We start from the raw sequence: 25139 nt of genomic DNA on the forward strand, positions 1-25139 counted from the left end.
TAAGCGCCAAGAAGAGCCATGGCACAGGGCAAAAATCAGCAGAGGGAATAAGCTCATGTTTAATACTGGAAGGTCAGGACAAATGCATTCCTCGCAATTCTCCTTTCATGACACAAATTATTCCAAGGTGGTGTACAAATAAAATTGAATACAATATTTTTAGGGGGGGGGATCAATGATCAACAATACTATAAGATCATAATAAAGTAGTAGTAGTAGTAGTAGTAGTAATAATAATAATCCCCCACCCATCTGGCTGGGTTTCCCAGACACTCTGGGTGGCTCCCAACAGAATATTAAAAACACGATAAACTTCCCTAAACAGGACTGCCTTCAGGTGTCTTCTAAAAGTCAGATAGTTGTTTGTTTCCTTGGCATCTGACGCGAGGGCATTCCACAGGGTGGGCGCCTCTACCGAGAAGGCCCTCCGCCTGGTTCCCTGTAATCTCACTTTTTGCAGTGACGGAACCGCCCTCCTGGGAAGCCCTCCTGGTTCAGGCCAATGGCCTATCTAGTCCAGCATCCTGCCCTCAAAGTGGCCAAAGAGATGCCGGTGGGAAACCCTCCAGCAGCAGCCAAACACAAGCCTCTTCTGCAGCTTCCAGCAACTGGTTCTCAGAAGCGTACTGAGTATGACTGACAACATATAAAATGTCACTGAGATGCTTCCCACAGAGCAGCTGGTAGTAGCAGATGGCTCTGTGGAGGCAGAGGACAGCGCAGCTGGAGTATGAGCTGGTCTACCATCAAATAACCAACATACTTGGTGCCAAGTTAGCCTCTCTAGGGAGAGCCCTCTCCAAAAGGCCCACTCTCTTCTCTGCCCACCAACCAAACATAAGATGGCGGAGAGACCCTGTCAAGGCCTTTCTTCCTCTCCCTCCCTCTCTATTTCTCTCTCTCTCATTTATGTATTCATTCACTCACTCTCAGACTCCTTTACACATACTCACACTCCACTTTTGGGCACCTGGATGTTCTAGGGCAGGGTTGGTTTTGGTAGTCATACTGATGCCCATGAATACTTGTCTACTATATCTGAGACCATATAACACTGGGCCTGAAAGACCTACATTGGCTCCCAGTACGTTTCCGAGCACAATGTTGACCTTTAAAGCCCTAAATGGCCTTGGCCCAGTATACAGAGGTGCCTCGCAAGACGAAATTAATTCGTTCCGCGAGTTTTTTCGTCTAGCGAATTTTTCGTCTTGCGAAGCACGGTGTCGGGAAAGTTTTGGAAAAGCTTCAAAAATCACCAAAGTCTTCAAAAACCTCAAAAAAGGCTACCACACCGCGTTCTATGAGTTGCTCCTCGAAGTCAAGTCGCAACTGTATTAACGGTGTTAAGAAAAAGGAAACAAACTTGCAAGACGTTTTCGTCTTGCGAAGCAAGCCCATAGGGAAATTCGTCTTGCGAAGCAGCTCAAAAAACGCAAAACCCTTTCGTCTAGCGAGTTTTTTGTCTTGCGAGGCATTCGTCTTGCGGGGCACCACTGTACCTGAAGGAGCGTCTTCACCCCCTTCTTCAGCCTGGACACTGAGGTCCAGCTCCAAGGGCCTTCTGGCGGTTCCCTCCCTGTGAGAAGTGAGGTTACAGGGAAGCAGGCAGAGGGCCTTCTTGGTGGTGGAACGCCCTCCCATCAGATGTCAAGGAAATAAACAACTATCTGACTTTTAGAAGACATCTGAAGGCAGCCCTGTTTAGGAAAGTTTTAAATGTTTGATGCTTTATGATGTTTTTAGTATTCTGTTGGGAGCCACCCAGAGTGGCTGGGGCAACCCAGCCTGACGGGGCGGGGTATAAATTATTATTATTATTATTATTATTATTATTATTATTATTATTATTAAACCCCTTCTGATGGTCCCCAGAACCATTTGCAAACTAGCGAAATAAAGCAACAAGTAACCTCAGTGACTTAAAACGGATTTGCACAGACTTGTCTCCCTTCTGTATCTTCCAGCACTTGGTGACCTTCTCCATCGGGGATGAGGATGACTTGGCAACCGTGGAGGATGCCACCAGGAAACTGTCCGTCATGGATGCCCAAGGGAAAATCTGGGTTCAGGAGATGTTGCTTCAGGTCAACGGGTCGGCCATCAAGCTCTTCGACATAGACTCAAAGGTAGAGGAGCAACCCAGGACTGTGATGTTGGGTGGCGAATAGGGACCAAGAGGTTGTTGGCTGTAGGCCTGTGATCCAATATCTCTTATTTGGAGAGGGCTCCGTATGGGTTTGTCTGGATTGTTTGGTGACTTTGTCTCCCCCTACAGGAGGAGCTAGAGAACTATGGATTAGCAGCTGTGGCCCGTTGTGAAGCCGTTCGACCTGAGTCTCGATCCCAGTCGCTGCTTCTGCTTGTGTGCCAGGAACCCCACCAGCTCAAACCAGATGTCCACTTCTTTGAATGTGACCATGTAGGGGTAAGGAAACTGGACACTGTGGATCCATAAGGGAAGTTTGAAAAGCCACTCTTGATAGTGAAACCCTCTTCCAACTGCAGGAAATGTAACCTCAAGCAGTCTTTGCCAACCTGGTGCCCTCCTCTGCTGGTGGGGGCTGATGGGAGTTGAAGTCCAAAACATTGGGAGGGCACCAGGTTTGTGAAGGCTAATGTGATGCCCTAAGGCATATTTTGGAGCTGGGGAAGGGAAAGAGTTTTCTCTCTCACTGCCGAGCTTTCTGACTTGGTTTCTCTTCCATTTTATAGGCAGAATTGATCCAGCAGGACATTAATGGAGCTCTGTTGGACTTCAAGTCAGGTGGAAATGCTCAACGGAAGGAGGCGCTCAGGTGAATGCAGACCCATAAGCCTGTATAGCCACAGGTCTGAGGGAAAGGGGAGTTCTAAATTTATGAAGGCTGCAAAGTACACACACACACACACACAATGTACAGTGGTACCTCGGGTTACAGATGCTTCAGGTTACAGACGCCTCAGGTTACAGACTCCACTAACCCAGAAATAGTACCTCAGGTTAAGAACTTTGCTTCAGGATGAGAACAGAAATCGCGCGGCAGCAGCGGGAGGCCCTATTAGCTCAAGTGGTACCTCAGGTTAAGAACAGTTTCAGGTTAAGAACGGACCTCCAGAACAAATTAAGTTCTTAACCCGAGGTACCACTGTATTTCAGTCCTGCTGATGGCTCTTTCTAGAGAAGAGCAGCTGTACAAGGAGTGGTCTGTGTGGGTTTTCAGTAGAGATGTTTGGGTGGAGGCATCTGACCCTTTCACTCACGTGCTATTTTTCTAATGCAAGTCCTACTGATTTCCCCCCTGCGAGTTTCCTCCCATGCTTCTTGAATCCTGCAGAGTGGAGGTGTGGAGAGTGGCTTGAAGTGGGAGTGAGTTGCAGCAAAAAAAAACACAGAAAAGGGTTAAGCACCCACATGCGCCGCTTCTCTGCTAAAACAAAGCAGAAACCAAAGCTGCTTTCACCATTAAACAGTACACCGGTTTGTGAGTGACATAGTTTGGGGTACAGCCCCGCCCACTTTGGCTCTGGCCACACCCACCACTGGCTCCAGCCCCTCCCACACCCAAGGGACTGTAGCCCTTGACCAGAAAAAGATTCCCCACCCTTGAGCCAGAGGAGAGCTAGAGATGTCTAGAATAGTATTCTCTCTCAGAGAGAGAGCCCTTCCTTTTTTATCTCAACCTCTTGCTTTTCGCCTCTCGTCTTCAGAGCTACCCAGAATTGGCTTGGCAGCCAGACCAACAAGGCTCCGGAGACCCTGCCTCAGTCTCCTAAGCAGGTGCCCTCCAGGACAACGGTTATCGTGCCAGAGCAAAAGGAGAATGGTGAGATGCCAGGAGCCCGGACTCTTCGCCAAAGGCTGCAAACCTATGCACACCTTTATGCCTATCATCACTAAAAAATTAGAGAGGGCAGAGGATAGCATAGTATGTCTAACCTCCTGGCTTTTTCTGCTTCCAGATATCTCGGCAGCTGAATCTGACCTGGGCTTTATTCAGGCCGAGCAAAATGTGGTAAGTTTAGCTGGGAAGGTGTGGTGTGAAAAACCAGGTGGCCTGTAAAAGAGGTTAGAATGATTTGCGGGAGGTAGGAGTGATTGCCATGAGGTAGGATTTGTGGATTTGGCTATATTTGCATGCACCCAATAGGACCCGTCACCTTTTGTCCCTGATGCATAGTCAGTGCCCTTGGCAGCTTCCTGACAGGTATGTGCAGGTTTGGACAGGTAACAAAGCAATGATAGGGAGAGATACACCTGTGGTGGGTTTTCCCCCTGCTTGTTGTACAGCTGTTAAAAGTACAGAACGTATTGGCATATCTGGACTTTAAGAAACACACACACAACCTATATTATATATTTGGGGTGATCACTTAAATACTATTTTTTCCTCCTATATATATTTTTTAAAATACCGTTCCCTCACCCCCCAAAAAAATGTTTAGGGAAGTGTGTTTTCATTCTGTTAAAAGTATTATTGTTGTTTTGCAAACCACATGTTGTTTTATGTTGCTGTAGCTCAATGGAACGCTGCCATTGATATAAATATCTTGCACTTCTTTCAAGGAGTTCAAGATAGAGTAGATGGTCTTTGCTGCTTTTCCAGGAGTAAAGTGTAGTTAGGGCAAGGGAACATCACTTCATGAATTTGCATAGAATGGAGAATTCCAGTACAGTGGTACCTCGCAAGACGAATGCCTTGCAAGACGAAAAATGCGCAAGACGAAAGAGTTTTCCATTTTTTGAGTTGTTCCACAAGACGATTTTCCCTATGGGCTTGCTTCGCAAGATGAAACGTCTTGCGAGTTCTTGCGAGTTTGTTTCCTTTTTCTTAAAGCCGCTAATAGCCGCTAAGCCGTTAATAGCCGCTAAGCCGCTAATAGCCGTGCTTCGCAATACGAAAAAACTGCAAGATGAAGAGACTCGCGGAACGGATTAATTTCGTCTTGCAAGGCACCACTGTACATGTCGTTCTCATGCCACAATTCTCTTTCTTTCTTTTTAGAAATTGAGGCTGCAATGCTATACCTAGCAGTAAGCTCCCCTGAACTCAGTGGGACTTACTTCTGAGTAGACATGTACAGATCTGTGCATTTGGTTCTTACACAGAGAGCTCTATATAGAGTGTTCAGCTGGAGCTGTCTACTGTTATCTCCCTTCCTCTCTCCATCTGACAGGAGCTGCTGAACCATGTTTTTGATGACGTGGAAGCCTTCATAGGGAAGCTGCAGAAATCGGCCGAAGCTTTCCGTGTCCTGGATCAACGCAAGCGCTCCGCAAAGGGGCGTCGCCGGGGACCAGGCGGTGAGAAATATAGATCAAAATGGGCTCCAGGAAACTACATTTTCCCTCTCTTTCTTGCCACGATAACTGAGGCGGCTAGAAACTAGAGAGCCAGTGTGGTGTAGTGGTTAAGAGCAGTGGACTCGTAATCTGGTGAACTAGGTTCGCGTCTCCACTCCTCCACATGCAGCTGCTGGGTGACCTTGGGCCAGTCACACTTCTTTGAAGTCTCTCAGCCCCACTCACCTCACAGAGAGTTTGTTGTCAGAGAGGAACGGAAAGGAGAATGTTAGCTGCTTTGAGACTCCTTCGGGTAGTGATAAAGCGGAATATCAAATCCAAACTCCTCCTCCTCCTCTTCTTCTTCTGAATGCTGCTCCTGTCTGGGTGAACGTTCTGGTTCTGCTCTCTGAACAATTCTGGAAACCCACCAGAATCCAGAAAGTTTCACTGGGCTCTGAAAGGCTTCCCTAACATAACAGGCCCCAGGTCTCTGTTTTGGCATAGCACCATAGCAGAGTTGTCATGCTTTGCATATACAAGAGGTCTCTTTGTGTGTGTGTTTGTGTGCGTGTGTGTGCGTGTGTGTGTTTCACACATTTGACATGAGTTGCTCTTTCAGAGAAAACCTGAGGCAAGGGGCCTTTCTCCAGAACCCTCAATGGATTCCCATCTGCAGGCAGAAATCCTGCAGCTTTGGTCATGGATCCAAAAGGCTTGCTGACACGGTTGCTGCACACCGTGTGTGCAGCTCCACATGTGGGCATCTTGTATCAACATGTGTAGCACATTAATTTCATTATGTGGAGCATTTACAGGAGGCCTTTGGCACCTGTGCTGAGGAAGCCTCTAAATCCATCGGGACCAGGGGCTCTGCTCTCCAAAACAGATTCTGGACTGGTGAGGTGGAAGTGGGATGTACACACATGCCTGAGTCTGTTTTGGCATTCGTTCATGGTTTCATGCCTCTTGCTTTGCTGCAATTCCAAGATGAAGTATACATAATTTAGGCTGCATGTAATGTCATCGTAGAACAATAGCCCAAGTTGCAGTACAGGTGTCAATATCTTCTTACTTTGCTGCATCCGCAGAGGGACTCCTGACAATCCGATCCCGGCCTCCTCCCCAAGAGGAGTTTGAAGATGCTCTGGCAAAGATGAAATATTCCTTCAGCCTTCTGGTGAGTGTGGTTGGGCGAGCGCTTTCCTCACAAGAAAGCAAGAGGGCGCCTGGCTGGCTCATGCTAACCACTAGGATACGCTTTTGTTCCCACCACTCAGGCAAGGCTGAAATCGAACATTGCAAACCCTACCTCAGAGGAGCTCATACATTTTCTCTTCAACCCCTTGAAGCTGGTAAGCAACAGATGGGGCAGAGGGGAGGGGAAGATAAACTCTCAGACAGCTGAACAAGGAGGCTGCTGCCAGTCCAGAGCTGCTCTACAAACCAGTAGTAATTAAACCCTGGAAGGTGATTTGCCCAAGCAGCAGAATGACAGGGTGAACTATACCATGCGGATGGCAGACATGGGACTGAAACCCATTAAAAAAAAAAAATCATTGCATGTGGAAAACTGGTGTATCAAAGGTGGGGCCTAGAACAGGCATAGGCAAACTCGGCCCTCTAGATGTTTTAAGACTACAATTCCCATCATCCCTGACCCCTGCTCCTGTTAGCTAGGGATGATGGGAGTTGTAGTCCCAAAACATCTGGAGGGCCACGTTTGCCTATGCCTGGCCTATAACATATATCCCTGGCATGCTAGGCATCTGTATGTGAAGTCTCCTTTGTCATGGGAGAGCATTAAAAGTGCAATCCCCTCCCCACATCCTTGGAGAGCAGCGTGGTACAATCCATGAAAAGCTTCAACGTGCGATGTTGCTGCGTGTGCAGATTGGCTCTAGAGCTGTGGTTCCCAATGTGGGACACACACCCCACAGAGGGGCAATCTGATTTTTAAGGGGTGGGGGCAATTCGAGAATGAGCTCTTAATGGTCTTTTAGACTTCCTCCACGTGAATAGGAGTTCACTTTTTGAATAATAAGAATTATGTGTCACGGGGGTGGGGTGGGGCATCAGGATTTTAGAGATGCTTAGGTGGGGCATAGCCAAAATAAGGCTGGGAACCACTGCTCTAGAGTCATGCACCTCCCGTGGAGAACTTGGGCCCCCTTGAGCCCCAGACTGGGATATAAATAAATAGAACAATAATAACAACTTGCTGTTTTTGTCTCTCGCATCTCACTTCAGGTTGTGGAGTCTTCGGGGGGACCAGCGTTCGCTTCTGAGCTGCGCAGCCCCATGCTGACCCTGGAAGCAGTGACCCTGATGCGAGGCTGCTTGGGAGACCAGGAGACGGAACTGTGGTATTCACTGGGTGAAAACTGGACCAGGCCAAGGTAAGGGGGGGGTGTTATTTCTTCCCCAGTCCTGGATTTACACATAAGCTAAACAAGCTATAGCTTAGGGCCCCACTTTCTTGGGCCCCCCCAAAAAATTAAAGGGGGGGGAAATGTACATTTTCAAAATATAAGATAAAAAACAAATAAAATGAAACCTACATACAGCAACAGTGTTTTGTGTTGTGTAGGCTCCTATGATGTAAGTAATGCTAGCCTGCTCCCTAAAATATCACTGGTTTCCTCATTTCTATATATAGGGTGCCTACATTCTGCATGGACTGGTTACAACATGTGCTAATGGCTTTAGATTCCTATTAGGTCCATAAATTACCATATAGCATATATTCAACACCAAAAAACAGTGACAATTTGTTGTTGATAAAGGACAGCTGGATATATAAATGGCCCCATTACCTTCAGTAGCTTAAGGTAAAGGTAAAGGGACCCCTGACCATTAGGTCCAGTCGTGGCCGACTCTGGGGTTGCGGCGCTCATCTTGCTTTATTGGCCGAGGGAGCCAGAATACAGCTTCCAGGTCATGTGGCCAGCATGACTAAGCCGCTTCTGGCAAACCAGAACAGTGCATGGAAACACCGTTTGCCTTCCCTCTGGAGCGGTACCTATTTATCTACTTGCACCTTGATGTGCTTTCGGACTTCTAGGTGGGCAGGAGCAGGAGCCGAGCAACGGGAGCTCACCCATGACCTTTCTTGCCTGCCATTGGCTGAACTGAGCTGATGGCACCAGAGGAGCTTGGTCACTGGAGCCCAGCGGTTCATTTCAGGCTCGGAGGTCACTGGAAACCTTGGGGATTTGCATTCCAAGGTCTTTGATATGTTGCTGATAAATTAGACCCATCCATTTGTGACACTGGCTAGTGATTCAGTGTTGATCGGTTTGAGGTCAATCAGTCGCGTGGTTTTGGCAATTTTAATCAGAAATGAATGGGCAAGTTTCAGTATGTGATTGAGGGTTTCATGATTATTATTGTTTATTAAATTTGTATACCACCCTATACCTGCAGGTCTCAGGGTGGTTCACAAGATAAAGCCACAATATGAAAACACAAAATACACAATAAAAACAAAAACAACCCAATAACCCCCCCCTCATTTGATGATTTCACTCATTCTCCATTGTATTATTTTCTTCTATTCATTTCTACCTCCTCCTTTCTGCCCTGTGCGCCCCAGAGTGGACTTCCCCCGGGGCTACGCAGAGCCCTACAACCCAACTTTACGGAGTGGCTGGGAGACGCCACGCCTGGACACTTCTGGCCAGCCTTGGGAAGACCCAGTGGAGATGCAGCACCGACACGAAGAACGTCGCGCCCAAGTGAGTGATGAGGTGGAAAGCAGGCAGGATAAACATTTGCAAAAAAAACAAAACAACCCACACCGAGGGCAAGAGGACAGCTGCAAAAACATCTGTTGCTTCCAGGAGAAAGAGCAAGTTCTCCTTGTGGGCAGAAAGTGGCTTGAAGGATCCACTCTGAAGTATTTGGGGGCATCCTAATACATTCTGGGTGGATCCAATAGCTCATTTCTTGTTTGCAATTGCTACCAATAAGAATCCGGTGGAACCAACTTTTCTAGAAGAGCGTTATGACTGTTTAATTCCACAGCCGCTACTCACTGCATAAATCAGGCCATTTTTTAAAAACAACTACTTCCTACAGTTCCACCTCCCTCTCTCTCTCTGCTATAAGAATAGACCTGCTGAGTGAGACTAAAAGTCATTTTAAACTAGCCTTTTGCTTCCTTCTGTGGCCAACTAGATATTTCGGGGAACCTCCTCAAGCAGGCTGTTAAGGCAAGATCCATCCCACATTGTTTGTCCTCCCCTCTTCTCCCTGATATTCATCAGCAGAGTGGCACTGAAAATGGGGGCTCTATTCAGCCAGTAATAAAACTATCTATCATAAATTTGTCTTGTTTCCTTCTAGACGTGTCCAATCTTGCATCTTCCCGTGCATCTTAATTACACATTAATTAGGCTTGCCCGGGACCACTCATGGAGCTTGATGGGCTATGTGAGGATTTGAACACAGGTCTTGCTGGCCAAACATTCTAGCCACCACTTTGCACTGGCTCTCATTACGGTTGGGTACGCCAGAGGCAGAGTGGATCTGAATCGGCCTTTCCCAACTTGCTGCCCTCCAGACATTTTGGCCTGCAAATCCCATCAGCCCCAGCATCATACGGCTGTGCTGACTGAGGCTGATGGGAACTGTAGTCCAGAACACCTGGAGGGCACCAGGTTGCAGGAGGGAGGTTGGCTCTGACTACAGTCAGCATGACTTCAGGCCTGATCAGTTAGAGGTGATAACTTGGGGAGGATACTGCCTTGAGCTGGATGTTGGGCTAAGGTGACTGTGCAGTCTTCGTAGTCAACCATTTATCTGTTTCTCCTCCCCGCTCTCCTCTGTTACAGCAATCAGCTCCCACAATTGCAGCCAATGGGTGAGTCCCTTTCAAGCCTCTGGCCATTTGATTTTTATATTTGCGAAGGTGTGTCGAGATGGATGGATGGATGGATGGATGGATGGATGGATGGACCGACCTTGGAAGGCAGGGTTGGAAATTGGATCTGAGAGGCAAGGAGAGAGGAAAGGCGGGAGAGGGGGGAAGGTATTGCAGGCTTCCCATAGGGAAGAACAGGATGAGAACAGGATGAGAACAGGATGCTGGACTAGACGGGTCTTTGGCCAGATCCAGCAGGCTGTTCTTATACTGAAGGATAGGATGGGATTGCCAAAGTTTTGGTAAAGTTCTCCCCAAATTTCAGAATTTGATCAGCATTGTCTGTTTTCTGTCTTACTGTGTCTGGAGCCGCAAAATGTCAGCTTTCTGAATAGGGATATTGGCTTTCCCTTTTTAATATATATATGAGAGTCTTAATAAAAAAACTAGTTAAAAAGAAATTATTATTATTATTATTATTATTATTATTATTATTATTATTATTTTATGTTACTACATAGAGGAGGGCCCCCATAAAACCTTAAGAATATTATTTCTGTATGCAGCAGATAATATAGGGACCCCTGACCATTAGGTCCAGTCATGGCCGACTCTGGGGTTGCGGCGCTCATCTCACTTTATTCGCCAAGGGAGCCGGTGTACAGCTTCCGGGTCATGTGGCCAGCATGATTAGGCCGCTTCTGGCGAACCAGAGCAGTGCACGAAAACGGCGTTTCCCTTCCCGCTGGAGCGGTACCTATTTATCTACTTGCACTTTGATATGCTTTTGAACTGCTAGGTTGGCAGGAGCAGGGACCAAACAATGAGAGCTCACCCCGTCGCGGGGATTCGAACCGCCGACCTTCAGATCGGCAAGTCCTAGACTCTGTGGTTTAACCCACAGCGCCACCCGCATCCCAGCAGATAATATGGACTATTGCTATTTTGCAGATGGGAGATTCTGTAACATACCGGCACAATTAAAGTTTGGTGCTCTTGCACAATAAAGCCACTTTCCTCTTAAAACTGACTTTTTGTAATAAGGAAAATGATGGGGAAATGTATCGGAAAGTATGGGATATAACCATGGCTTGATGCAACATCCTATAACCTCCGAACATATAAATCAGAATGAATGTTCAATAAACAGGTTGTCTGCAAGTGACCTCAGATGCATGGGCCCTTGTGCAACACTGGTGGGGGCAGCATATGGGAATAGAAAGCTAAATTTACTGTATACTGAACTGAAAGTACTGGCTATTGTGTTGCCTCTCCTGTGAGTGACAAAAGCTCTCCAGAGTCATAGGCCTTTCCCAGCCATGCTGCACAAAACCCTTTCGTGCTGGGCTCTCATCCAGGCACCAATTAAATCACAGCTTCACAGACCTCCAGAACCTTTGCTGGACCCTAAGGGTGGGGGAACTTGAAAGAAGTGTGTGTGTGTGTGTGTGTGTGTGTGTGTGTGTGTGTGTGTGGAGAGAGAGAGAGCGTGCGAGCATGAGCGTGAGCACGCAAGGGCTGGGATTGGAATGGCCTTGGCCGTTGTCATGATGAAGGACTCCTTCTCAGCATAATATGCCTTTCAGGCAGAGAGTTCTTGAAGGTCTTCCCAGCTGGGAAAATTTGTGAGCCATTTGACCATGGGAAATTTAGATAAATTCTATGTTGTTCTTTTCTGTTTCTCTCTCTCTTTCTGTTGTTCTCGCTGTCTCTCTGCCTTGCGTGAAGCTGGGTCCGGTGGTGAGCAGGGAAGTCAGTGATAGGACTAGTAAGCTGGTGGTGGTGGTAATGGCTGGGGGCTTCTCTAGGTGAGGGTGGTGTATAAGTCTGTATAAATTGCAGGTGGCTGTTAGGGTAAGTGGGAGGTAAGGGAGCTTCAGGTCAGTGACCAGCAAGCATTTAACGTTGAGTGGGGACTTGAAATTACCTCCACAAATCAGAACCTGTTTGCATTTGTGGCTAAGGACCTGCCTAGCCACTGTCACATCAATGAATTCTGAATACAAAATGTTAGCAGCTGCCAAAGAATCCAGCTTATTAAAACTTTAATAATTTTATCTGCTTTAAAAAAAAATGTTCCTAGTCTTCTTCACTGATGGGAGAAGTACTTAAAAAAAAAAACTGACTCGAGATTAATAAATCGCTGAAGAGTAAATTCAGATCCAGTGTGGCCAAGAAAGAGGTTTCTGAGAAAACATACAGGCTTTGTTGGTCATTATACCAACTCCCATGCTTAGTTTAATCCTCTGCTCCCTAACTGTCCAGTGAGTCCTAATACTTGCCAGGAACAAGAATAGTGGTAAACTGAAACAAAATGTTCTGGCCCCTCAACTGCAAACTCATTAATTTATCTTTAACCAGTAGTATAGCAGACTGATAAATAAATAGATAGATATAGATAGATGATGATGATAGATAGATAGATGATAGATAGATAGATAGATAGATAGATAGATAGATAGAGATAGATAGATAGATATAGATAGATAGATTTGTCCTTATGACCACCCTCTGATTTGGGGTAATTCAGTTCTATAGCATTCCAGCTATAGCGCGCACCCCCCCCCAATAATCCTGAGAAGAGGATGGTAAGAACTGTGAGTGGTCTCTAGCTCCCTCACCCCAGGAACCACCTCTCAGTCATACAATGACTATTGAACTTTCTTCAAACATATTTAGTATAGATATGCCCATAATGATTCATTTGAGATCCACAAGGTTGAAATATAACCAATTTAACAAAGGGAGATGGGGCAACAACAGATATCTTGAATTAAAGTAGACATGTACAATGGGGGTGGAAAAACACTTCTGGCCCCAGAAGTGTTGGGGGGGGGTGTGCACATACTACCCAAAAATGAGGAAATGACTGTTCATTGATGCATACTGTGTCAGGGAGGGAGTGGGTTCCCTCATACTTCTTGAAATAAATTAAAACCAGATGCCTCTTTTTTAGCTGAACCAGAAATTCTGGATTTCAGGCAAGACAAAGATAGACTAAGCTCCCAACGGGTCACTGAAATAATCTAGGCTAGTGACCTCTCCCCTTTTTATTACTTAGGGTGGATTTTCCACAAGTATTTATGATGTGATGTTGTTTGCGTAGAGAAGTCACGAAAAGGTTCCAATAAAGTGTTGAGATCCAAGGTCTCCACTTCCTGGAAAACCCTTCAGAAAAGGAGCTAGGCAACACTTACATTAAAAAGAGTAAACAACTTTGAGTCCCGAGTCATGTCTTCCCAAAAAGAAGACTGGGAATTGCACTTCTGCAAAAGTGCAGTGAATTCTTGGCTAAAGCCTTGGCTTCACGTTACATTCACTACATAATAGAATCCCACAAGTGGACACATGCGGCGAAGCACTAGTAGCCTCTGTCAGACTACCACTCCTCTTGGCAGCTGATTTTCTCTGTTTCTTTCCCCTACCAATTGGGAGGGGGAAATAGCAGCTAGAGAGAGAGAGAGAGAGAGAGAATTCAGTCATTAGAGCCAGAGGCTCTTAATGTCCTGGTTGTGGGTTAGATCCCCATGTTGAGCAAAAAGAATCCTTCACTGCAGGGGGTTGGACTAGATAACAATCGTGCTCCCTTTTAACTCTATGGTTCTACGAAAGGGACAGCTGGCAGCTTCTCCTTCACCCTGTGTGTGCAATTCCTGTCCCTTCCAGCTTCCTTTGCCTGTTGATGGCAAGCCCTTCAGAAGTCACCATAGGCAGAGTTCTCATTCATTGGGATTCCCCTAATGCAGGGAGTGTAACATGCACCCAGACTCTTTAAGTGCCATGTGGCTGGACTGAAGACACATGCGTTCATCTATGCATATGTTGCCTGTGCCCTCCCCTTTCAGCACTGGACAGATGGCGTGAACAGGTCCTAGTCACATAAACCAGATTGTACAACATGTTCTATGTACAGAGGGGCTCCTGTCAACTCCCCCCCTCGCCCGGATTAAGCCAGTGTCACCACGTTTCTACTCCATGTCACCTTCCAGCCCTTGCAAGGTTTCACTCTAGGAAATATGGAGGATTATTAATAATGCTGGGAGTAATTATAGGGTTGCTACTTTTCCACCCATTAAGTGGCTGCTGGAGGAGTAGCCAACATTTTTGCCCTCCAGCTGTTGTTGGACTCCAACTCCCATCAACCCCAGCCAGCATGGCCAGTGGTCAAGGATGATGGGAGTTGTAGTCCACAGGGGGGAGGACAATCATGCTGGACCTAGGCTGCTGCATGGTTCCCAGTTGTTCCCCTGAGGAGTTCAAGCAGGGAAGCAATAAGAGCACAAAATTAATATGCTGGATCCTACACAGTTTGGCTTTCTGCACACATTACGGAAGTAAGGCCCGCACGGTTCCTTCTCAGAATGCATCTGCGCACCACAGTGAGTGTGGGTGTGTAAGCAGTCGGGAGCAGAGCCAGGTAGACTTATTGGCTATATCCCCAGGTAGACATTGCTGAACATGATGTCCCCTTCAGTGAGGACTTGGAGGACATTGAGGCACATAGCTCCTAAATAGGCCTCCTGTAGAATTACTTGTTTTCACTTAACGTTAACAGGAATGCTGCCATAGACAGGAGCACACTTTGGTAATGGCCAGGCACTGTAATTTGGGCACAGCGCACAGGGAGTTCTTGATGTGGAACAGCACACAAGTAGCAGGCTCAAGAGAACATGCCAGTCTCTTCAGCCCCTGAATAGCCATGGCTTGGCAGGAAGCTAAATAAACACAAAGGAAGTCCATTCCAGGCTTTGTGTACAATGTGGGAGGACAGAACTGGGAGAACTGGGTTTTCTAGAAAGGCTGGGGGAATGAGCCAGGGCAGCAGGGCTTGGGAACAACGAGGCTGTCTGGGTTAGCTTGAAACAAAATGGGGTTCGTTAGGGATGAATAATGTAAGGAACAGACCAGGAATTAAGGGCTCTTGGGTTTACTGGGATAAGGTAGCGTAATAGGAGCTGGCTGGTTAAACAGGGAGGTGTAAAGGAATGTAGGTATCACAGAAGGCAAGGCCAGATGCTCTGGTGATGGGTGCAGAAAGGAAATATAACAGGATGAAAACAAGAGGACAGCGGTTAAAGAAAGATGGCGCCCAGAAGAGAGCCAAGAGGGGGACGCTAGGCAGCCAGCTAAGGTAGGATTGGTGGTGGGGGGGATGAAGGGCTCTAATTCCTTTTCTTCTCCATCTCCTATCATCTGTTCTGAAGCGCTTGGCAAGCTTTGTATCCCAGCAGGTTCCAGTTGCGATCCTCATCCAACAGGGAGGAGGACCGCAACATGGAGGGGCGAGAGACTCTTTTGTCTTGCAGGAAATTCCATTCACTATAGGAAAGAGGCAGGTGGTGCAGGGGCCAATATCTCACATTATCTAGCCCTTCCTTCAATATTACATTTTTTCCCCCTGTCATCATGAATTTGCATCATTGCCCTCATTCAACTAGATAAAAAGTGATGAAAAGCTGGGGCTGAATGGTTGAAATAACTTTCGGTTGATTCATTACCTGACCTTTTTAGCAGATTAGTCAAGTGATAAAAATTTCAGTGAACTTTCATATTGCCAAGCCCAAATTTGCATGCCTTTCTGAGATATTGAAGGAAGTGTACAATATTTACTTACAACATTTACCAGTAACCACTCTCTGTTAGAAAGGCTGTGTTTAATAGTTTCTTGTTCATTCCTCTTATGTCACTGAACCCCAAAGTAACCTTTAAGAAAGTGTTCCACAACTTGAACTGAAGCTTTAATTGATATCTTAATTGGTTTTAAAATAGATTTGTCCCCCAATCAACAAATCCCCCATTGGTTTCAGAATTGACATACCTCATCCTCTCTCTTTTATTGTTCTGGCCTCTGAATTTGAGGCAAAGTCCATTACTTCAAATGTAACCACAGTGCCAGCCTATCTGCTGTGGTCAGGAAAGGTTCTGTGGAGGCTTTTCAGGGTTACTGTGCCTTTAAAAGCTTCCATCTTGTGTCTCTAATCAATTGCTTCCTGTTCAGCACAGCCAGGGCATCACTGATGAATTTCCCTTTGAATGGTTCAGTTCCTGTTTCCTGCGAGGGGATCTTAATTTATGGTTTCCTCCGCTTATTTTTCTTATGAAAATTATTATCGAGTAATACTCAAATGAAGGGGGTGGGAATTAATTCTGCCAACAGCTAATGGTGGTAAAGTAAATGGACCTCAATGTGGACCACTAGTTGGTTAAGACTACGGGTTTGCAAATAAATGAAACAATAATTCTGAGCAAAATGCATACTTCCTTTGTTTTTAGACTGCAAGCACGTATATCACAGCAGCATCTTAAAAGAGGTTCCTTTTTCCACCCCTCATCTTTCCTGTCAAACGAGAATATATATATATATATATATATATGCTTTCGTAGATTTTCACGGGTACAGGAATGCAGGTTTTGGTGTCTTCGGGTGTCTTCCCGTGTAAGAGTCGGGGTGTCTGTGCGACGTTTCGACGAGGTCTCACTCGTCATCTTCAGGCTGGTGCTTTCGGCTTCTTGTTACTGGAACAGAGCAGAGTCTGGTGTTTGAGTTCCTATAAATACTGTTGAGGGGTGTGGTGTATAGCCTCCAACGTTCTGGGCAAAGAGGAAGTTCCTAGATTAGTGTGCCTTTTCTTCTTTTGTTCCTTAATTACTTGAGGGATATCTTGGGTGATTTCATGAGTGGTATTCAGAATATCACTGGGTGGGTCATTAAGTGTAGATTAGTTGCTAAAGCTTTCGTGTCTTGACCTCTTGAGCTTGTGAAGAGTTTTTCTGAGAAGATGGCTGTGCTGCATTTAGTTGTGCTCTGGCTTGGCTTCGTGTATAGGGGCGAGCTATGGTTTTGTGCCTTGTGCCAGCCAGATCTGTGTAGGGATTGCAGGGGGGTGCAGCATCCGGAGGTGCCACTATAGTTTGGCTACTGGATGGAGTCTGTAATATGTCTGTGGAGAGGGTCTGGGTTTGGGTCTGGTGTGGTTGATTGGTGACGGCGTTCTGTGTGCCTCTGGTTCTGGTGTCGGTTTTTGTGGGGAGGGCTAATTTCCAGATGTCTGGCAGGCGGGACGTGTCGTCACGCTTGTTCATGTTGTGAGGGTGTTTCTCTATCTCGATGGCTTCCATGATTATTCTCTTGTGGTGATGTTCCATGTTAAAGAGCAATTTGGAATCTGCAAAATTAATTTCATGTCCTGTTTCTTTCATGTGTTGGAAAAGAGAGGAAGTTTTTTCTTCTTTTTTGACGGCATTCTTGTGTTCTGCGATACGTGCATTTATTCGTCTGTTTGTTTGTCCAATGTACGTGGCTGGGCAGACTTTGCAGGGTATTTCATAGACCCCTTGGTTTTCCAGCTGGATTTTGTCTTTTGGGTTTCTGAGGATATTGGCTATTTTTTGGTTGGTGCAGAAGGCTGTTTTGATATTGTGTTTATGGAGGATTTTGCTGATTTTGTCTGTAGTGCCCTTGATATAAGGAAGGAGGGCCATGCCATTGTTTTCTTCTGTGTCTTGGTTTTTGGGGGGTGTTTCTTTTTGGATTAGCTTCGTAACCCTGTTTTTCTGGTATCCATTGGCGATTAACACATTTGAGAGATTCAGTAACTCAGTTGTCAAGTGGTCTTTCTCAGCCAGGCGTTTGGTTCTGGAGATGAGAGTGTTGGCTACGGAGTTTATTTGTGCAGGGTGGTGGTGTGATTGTGCATGTAAGTAGCGGTTGGTGTGTGTTTTTTTTCCGGTAGATAGTGTGTCCTAGGGAGCCATCAGGTTTTTTGTAGATTAGGACGTCAAGAAAGGGGAGTTGGTTGTTGTCTTCTATTTCCATAGTGAATTGTATTTTGGGGTGTAGGCTGTTGAGATGTGTGAGGAAGCTATCTAGTTTTTCTTTCCCGTGTGGCCAAATTACAAAGGTGTCGTCAACATATCTGAGCCAAAGTTTGGGTTTGTGTTCTGACTTGTCTAAAGCATTGGTTTCAAAGTGTTCCATGTACAAATTTGCGATGACCGGTGAGAGGGGTGATCCCATAGGTGCTCCTTCTATCTGTTTGTATCTTTGTCCATATATATATATATGTACATATATATATATATATTTGCTTTCGTAGATTTTCACGGGTACAGGAATGCAGGTTTTGGTGTCTTCGGGTGTCTTCCCGTGTAAGAGTCGGGGTGTCTGTGCGACGTTTCGACGAGGTCTCACTCGTCATCTTCTATACACACACACACCCATCTGCCCCATGTATCAAGAGCACCTTTTTAATTAGTCAAATTGTTTTTATTGGATTTATCTATCTGATTAAGTAACTAAACGTTGCAGCTCTAGATTAAACCAAATAAAGATCACAGAACTACATTAATGCCACAAGCATGCAAATCCAGGAGAAAGATTATTTTGGGAACAGCAATGGACAGAGTGAAATTAAACTGTTTCGTTGTTCGTTTGGAATACGTACAATCTATATGGAAACTAGTGCGCAATACAAAACCTAAAAATAAACAAGGTGGACTATGATGAGCTATAAACAGCACAACACATCACCCAAACAAATAAAGACAGTTTAAAAAAAAATGTGACACAGAGGGGGTTGCATGACCATCAAATTAAAAACCCTTGAAATGTCTGTGTAAAGTAAGTCTTGACCTGGCACTGAAATGATAGCATCTGTGCCAGCCCCACTTCTAAAAGGAGGGCATTCCACAAGCACAGTGATGCAGACAGAGCCTTCTGGGTGGCCATTTTTAACTGTTTAAGCCCCCTAACCTGCACTGATATTCTAGAAAGCCCACAAGTCATGGACCTTCCTGCCCATAACCCCATGTGCTTCTTTCTTCCCTCCTGACAGACGTAAACACCCAGAGAGCAAGTCTGTGATCTCTACCCACAACTTCACAGCCAGAAACAACAACGAACTCTCAGTACTTCATGGAGAAATGTTGCAGGTGAGTTGATGTCCCAGAACACTTGCAGTGCCAGAAGATTCCCACCCCCCACCCCTACCCCGCTCCTGATCTGGCCAGAATAGAAAGGAATGTGATTTGCAGATTGGACACGGCTGTAGGGAAACTGCTTTCATTGGGGACTCAGGGCATTTGGAAATACCCTATTGCCTGGTCACCTGTCCCAAGCCAGAATATCCTAGGCAATGAAGCAGGCTTGCACATTAGACGTCTTGGATCTCGCCTCCCACCACACTTGTAGGCCATGAATGAACCCTAAATGGCTTAACAGAAATGTGAATGGGTTGGGAGCCTACCAACAACATTGTGGGTTAGGTAACATTTATAGAATTGTTTGTGAAATGGAATCGGGAACTCCCCTGACAGGGAACTTGAGAACCAAGTTTTTGTTTTTGGTTTTTCCCCCAATTTTTTTTATTGGTTTTCCAAATTTATAACAGACATAAACAAACAAACAAACAAACATAAATCCTAACTATAACAATTCCGCTTTTGTTGACATTGTTAGGTGACTTCCTCCAAACCCCCTGGCTGAGTTTCAATGTATATCATTGTAACAGTTTTCCAAAACTTAATTTCTCATAAAATTTACTTGGTCAATTAACATCTTTCTTTCCTTTCATATTACCTTTAAACATATTATTCTATAACATCACATATTTAAATCCAAAGCCAGTCTGATACTTGCAAGTATTTCTACTTAAGTTATCTTAGCATATTTAGCTAAATAGTCTTTAAATTTCATCCATTCCTCCTGGTGCTCCTCCTCCTTCTGGTCGCGGACTCTTCCAGTCAGCTCGGCCATCTCCCAAAAGTCCATCATCTTCATCTGCCATTCCTCCACTGTTGGCACTTCTTGTGCTTTCCAATTTTTGGCCAACAAAAATCCTAGCGGCGGTTGTGGCATCCCAAAAAAAATCTAGCATCTTTCTTGGGCAATTCCAGACCTAGAACCAAGTTTTTCCTTAGCTAGGAACGTGTCTCCTTTTTCTTTGCCGTTAGGTCCTGGATGACAGCAAGAAGTGGTGGAAAGTTCAGAACCACTACGGTCAGGTTGGCTACGTCCCTTATAATATTCTTGCCCCAGTTCTAAACCACAACAGCGCTCCTCAGGTCAACGGAACCAGCCCAGCGATATCCAAGGTGAGGCTTAGAGCACTAATTAGAGCTTGTCTGTTTGCTTGCTTGCTTTTTTTGTTGTAGAGCTATGTGCCACTTTTCTAATAAAATACCGTATTTTTCACTCTATAAGACGCACCAGACCACAAGATGCACCTAGTTTTTGGAGGAGGAAAGCAAGAAAAAAAAATATTCTGAATCTCAGAAGCCAGAACAGCAAGAGGGATCGCTGCGCAGTGAAAGCAGCAATCCCTCTTGCTGTTCTGCCTTCTGGGATAGCTGCGCAGCCTGCATTCGCTCCATAAGACGCACACACATTCCCCCTTACTTTTTAGGAGGGAAAAAGTGAGTCTTACAGAGCAAAAAATACAGTATCCAACATGACTGGCTGGCTGGAACAGTAAACAGGAGCACTTCAAATAGCATCATTTTATTACAGGTCCCATTTGTACCTCTGCATAGCAGAAGCTGGGCAGAAACAGGGAATAGGTGTTGCCTTCCTGCCCTGCATGCTTTCCTGATTCCCAGGAAAAAAATAGAATCATAGAATCATAGAGTTGGAAGAGACCACAAGGGCCATCGAGTCCAACCCCCTGCCAAGCAGGAAACACCACCAGAGCACTCCTGACATATGGTTGTCAAGCCTCTGCTTAAAGACCTCCAAAGAAGGAGACTCCACCACACTCCTTGGCAGCAAATTCCACTGTCGAACAGCTCTTACTGTCTACATGCTGTCTACATGTCTACATGCTGTTGGAAAGATGATTTTGGACTAAATGGATCTTTGGTCTGATCCAACAGCACAACTCTTATGCCCAAATGATCCTGGCCATGGAATCTTGAACAAGCCTGGGAAATCTTAGACTACATGGGCCGGTTTAGGGAATGGGTACAGAAGATTTTTTAAAAACATATTTTTAAATAAGTAAATAAGATTTCCCTGGAAGGTTGGAAGAGGGATACTTTTAAAATCCATTCTCACCAATGTAGATTTGATGGAAATGCCCCAAAGAAAGCAGTTTAATGCTTATGGCCATTTTTTAAAACCAACACGGCATAAGAACATGTATGGGACCCAAACTGTTCAGACATGCTTAAAAACCCAGACAGTCTGGAAGGCAGTGGGAAGCAGGGGAGAAATTCAATCCAGTTTGCGGTTGAAGGTGAACCTATCAAATGTTTGCTTTCCAAACCAATATGGGAACTGAAACACAGCCGTCCTGCGAAAATTCACACTTAATCTGAATTTTGCGATGCAGTTCCCCAACCAAACAGTGTTGACAAAAATGGATACAGGAATGGATACATTGGTGAAACTGATGTCTAAAATGCTTACTGTTAGGAGAAATTGCTTGCAAAAAGGCGTACTGCAGACCGAAATGTGCTTATTAGGAGAAATTCACACTAAAATGAAGAATTTTAATGGGAATTGTTTTGGGTTTTTTAATTCACAAATGGATGCAGAAATAAGGAGGACTGAATTTAAGACTGGGGGAAAATGTGAAACTGAGAGACCTGAAATTGTCAAATCCTTCCATCTCTAGTGGGAAGGCAGATGTACTGGCACTTGCAATATTAGCGTAGCGTGTTCTTTGTGAGTTGACGTTCCACCAGGAGATGGGCTTTGCAGGAGGCCGAGCTGTTAATATTTGCTTCTCCCTTCTGCCTCTACTTAGAAAAGTCCACCTCAGCCGCCACCCAAGACCAAAAGTCTGTACACAAATGGCAGAAATTGGGCCAGCACAGAGGCACTTAACATGGACCTGAGTGAGCGAGGTAAGCCTGCCTTTGTGTGTGGAACTGGGGAGCTCTGGGAAGCATAAGCTATTTTTTCACCGTTTTACTGGAACTTCAGTTTAAGCAGTGTAGGAGAAACCTCAGCACAGAGCAGGGGACACAATAGCTTATGCGGCAGGTCGCAAGGATTATAGGCAATAAAATGTGTTTTTAAAAATCTGCATATTAAGTGCACTAAAATTCTGACGAGGGCATTTTTTAAAAAATGCGAAAAATTTAAGGTTGGGAAAGCATAGAGGAAACAACTGGGGAGAGGTCTATGAGGTGCTCACACCCCCATTAGAAACTGTGGGTTTCGTGAATGTTTGGTGAAACATTCAGTGCCACTTGATAAATTGAAAGCCTCCTATACTGTACTTGGAAAGCTTATACTTGAATGCATTGTCATTCTAGATCCCTAAAAATGTATTTAAACCCACTTTATGAAGGGGAGGAAAAGAGTTATTTGCAACAAATTCTCTTAATGGCTTGGATCTAAAGAGGGTCATGCAAGGAGTTTCTGCTACCAGTGGAATTGCTTAACACATGACCAACTGCTTTTGAAACTTTCCTCGTTGCTATGTGACACGGGGAACATGGCTACTCAGCCCAGAGTTGGTTTTAGTTAAAATTCTTCACACCACATATATATATATATTTATATGAGTTTGTGGTATAGAAAGGAATTAATAATCATAATAAAAAGGCCACATTTCCTAAGGGACGCCCAAACCTTGGCTCTAGGGCAAAGCACTTTCTATTACATGATTTTAAACAACTGAACTCTAATTGGTGGTTGTGACTAACAGAGACTAACAGGCTCTAAGGGAAGCTGAGCCTCTGGAATATTGGTAGCTGCCAGGGCCTCAGATTCTGCCTGCTTTGAAGCCAAAAGCACGTCAAAACTGCTCATGGTTGTCCCACCAACGTTCCCTGGGCTCTGAGCTCTCTTCCCTTGGTATGTTTCCCAGCTGATTCCTCTCCCCATTCCTTTCCGTCCAACCTGTCCTTGACAAAGGGATCTCCTTTTGGTTCCTGTCAGACAAGCTGTCAGCGTCACTTAGCATTTTTCACAAGAGGTTTTTTCGAGCTTGAAAGGTATAAAGAGTCATCCTTCCCTCCCAGAAGCACAATATAAGGATGCAAAACACTCGACTTATGCGAGAACTGAATAGAGTCACATGGAATAGAGTTGGAATAGAGTCGCTATCTGAAAACTGTCCGCGTATGACACGACACAGGGTTCTGTGGGAGAATTTCTGAACTGCGCATGTAGCGATTGGAGTCTGTTGTATCTGATTGTGGGAAGTAGGGTTAATTGCTCTGCCTACCCATCCAAGAGGGACACGGGTGGCGCTGTGGGTTAAACTACAGAGCCTAGGACTTGCCGATCAGAAGGTTGGCAGTTCAAATTCCTGTGACGGGGTGAACTCCCGTTGCTCGGTCCCTGCTCCTGCCCACCTAGCAGTTCAAAAGCATGTCGAGGTGCAAGTAGATAAATAGGTACCGCTCCAGCAGGAAGGTAAGTGGCGTTTCCGTGCGCTGCTCTGGTTCGCCAGAAGCGGCTTAGTCATGCTGGCCACATCACTCGGAAGCTGTACGCTGGCTCTCTCGGCCAATAAAGCGAGATGAGCGCTGCAACCTCAGAGTCGTCCGCAACTGGACCTAATGGTCAGGGGTCCCTTTACCTTTACCCATCCAAACGTTTGCAATTGCGCCGTGTGTGACATCACTTCCTGCCCCGGCAGAGCGCTTCAACACGGTGAACGAGGAGCTCGCCCTGAGGCTGGCCAATGGGACAACTAGCCATAGCAGGAACCTTCACATCCAGCGGGCTGCAGACACCAACCTGCCTTTAGGATACGATTCAGATCCTGCTCAAGTTCGGACCTGGCTGGAAGCCAAAGGATTCAGCCCATTGTGAGTTGGCCTCTGTTTTCCTTTGAGAAGATCTATAGGTTGGCCATGAAAGTCCAAACGTATTCCTTGGTATCTCCCAAAGCAGCTTCCTGTCTTTCCTGTATTGTCTGCAATTACCTTATTCAGATTCATGTTGCACATTCGCCAATCATGAGGCCTGTCAACTTAACCTACCCAGTTTTCCTAGTTGGCCTGTTTTATGAGCACCTTCTTTAATGGCCTCTATCTGAAAGCAGCTTCCACTTTCCTGAACAGCTCAATAGCTCTTAGCTTCTTAATGATTTGCCGTTGCCCAGTTGTTAGCTGTGGTTCCATTTTCTGTGCTCCTGGTTAAGGTTTCTGATTGGCTGTGGTGACTCCCTATTCCCTCATTAACCCAACACCAGTTTTCGGCGGTCCATCCCTGCTCCTGCCAACCTAGCAGTTCAAAAGCACGTCCAAGTGCAAGTAGATAAATAGGTACCACTCCGGCGGGAAGGTAAACGGCATTTCCATGCCCTGCTCTGGTTCGCCAGAAGCGGCTTAATCATGCTGGCCACATGACCTGGAAGCTGTACGCCGGCTCCCTCGGCCAATAAAGCGAGATGAGCACCGCAACCCCAGAGTTGGTCACAACTGGACCTAATGGTCAGGGGTCCCTTTACCCTTTATGAGATGCCATACTCTCCAATGGGTTGCTGTTTGTCTACTGTGGATATTTTAATTGCTGTTTTAGACGTTCTGCTCTTCATCTGCATGGATATTCCATCCCACAGCTTAAGACCTGTAGCGGTGTGACTTAGTTGTATGTACATACCATACAATTGCGGTAATCCTGGAACTTTTGCTAACCCTTCACAGAACTACAATTGCTGGCACCCTTAGCAAGCTACACTTGTCAGGATTCTTGGAGGGCAGGGATGTGCTTTAAATGTATGGTGTTTATCCAGGCAACACTTGCTTCCTGTTTGTTTCCTGTTTAAGGTTTTATGAGTGTAAATAGCAGAAATTCCCTTTCCCTCCCATAACCCACCCCCCATAACTCACTCTTTCTTCCTCCTCACAGGACAGTAAGTGCCCTGGGGGTCCTAAACGGAGCTCAGCTTTTCTCCCTGAAGAAGGAAGAGTTCAGAGCTGTCAGCCCAGAGGAAGGAGTTCGAGTCTACAGCCAGGTCACAGTCCAGAGAGCCCTGTTGGAGGTACAAGGAGCCCTGAAGCTTCTCCTAAGGGTTGGGAGGGTGGTGGTGCAAGTCAGGATTTCTTGTATCCCAG

General features: G+C 45.7%; 1 protein-coding gene across 2 annotated transcripts in view; it reads left to right on the forward strand.

Annotated features, from left to right (window-relative positions):
• EPS8L1 (EPS8 signaling adaptor L1) overlaps positions 1 to 25139 on the forward strand; it is a 38592-nt gene that overhangs the window by 10242 nt on the left and 3211 nt on the right. For both annotated transcript variants that reach the window (XR_014213215.1, XM_082196958.1), the window contains exons 5-20: positions 1965 to 2126; positions 2276 to 2425; positions 2713 to 2795; positions 3688 to 3803; positions 3940 to 3992; positions 5155 to 5281; positions 6352 to 6440; positions 6541 to 6615; positions 7511 to 7659; positions 8856 to 8997; positions 10096 to 10124; positions 18959 to 19055; positions 20076 to 20216; positions 21869 to 21968; positions 23717 to 23888; positions 24934 to 25066. Coding sequence is in view for 1 of the 2 variants with exons in the window: in XM_082196958.1 (XP_082053084.1) it covers positions 1965 to 2126; positions 2276 to 2425; positions 2713 to 2795; positions 3688 to 3803; positions 3940 to 3992; positions 5155 to 5281; positions 6352 to 6440; positions 6541 to 6615; positions 7511 to 7659; positions 8856 to 8997; positions 10096 to 10124; positions 18959 to 19055; positions 20076 to 20216; positions 21869 to 21968; positions 23717 to 23888; positions 24934 to 25066 (1818 nt within the window). In the remaining variant the exon portion in view is untranslated. The remainder of the gene's footprint in view (positions 1 to 1964; positions 2127 to 2275; positions 2426 to 2712; positions 2796 to 3687; positions 3804 to 3939; positions 3993 to 5154; positions 5282 to 6351; positions 6441 to 6540; positions 6616 to 7510; positions 7660 to 8855; positions 8998 to 10095; positions 10125 to 18958; positions 19056 to 20075; positions 20217 to 21868; positions 21969 to 23716; positions 23889 to 24933; positions 25067 to 25139) is intronic.

This window comes from Podarcis vaucheri (genome assembly GCF_965113315.1).
Source record: "Podarcis vaucheri genome assembly, chromosome: 13".
Classification (NCBI taxonomy): domain Eukaryota; kingdom Metazoa; phylum Chordata; class Lepidosauria; order Squamata; family Lacertidae; genus Podarcis; species Podarcis vaucheri.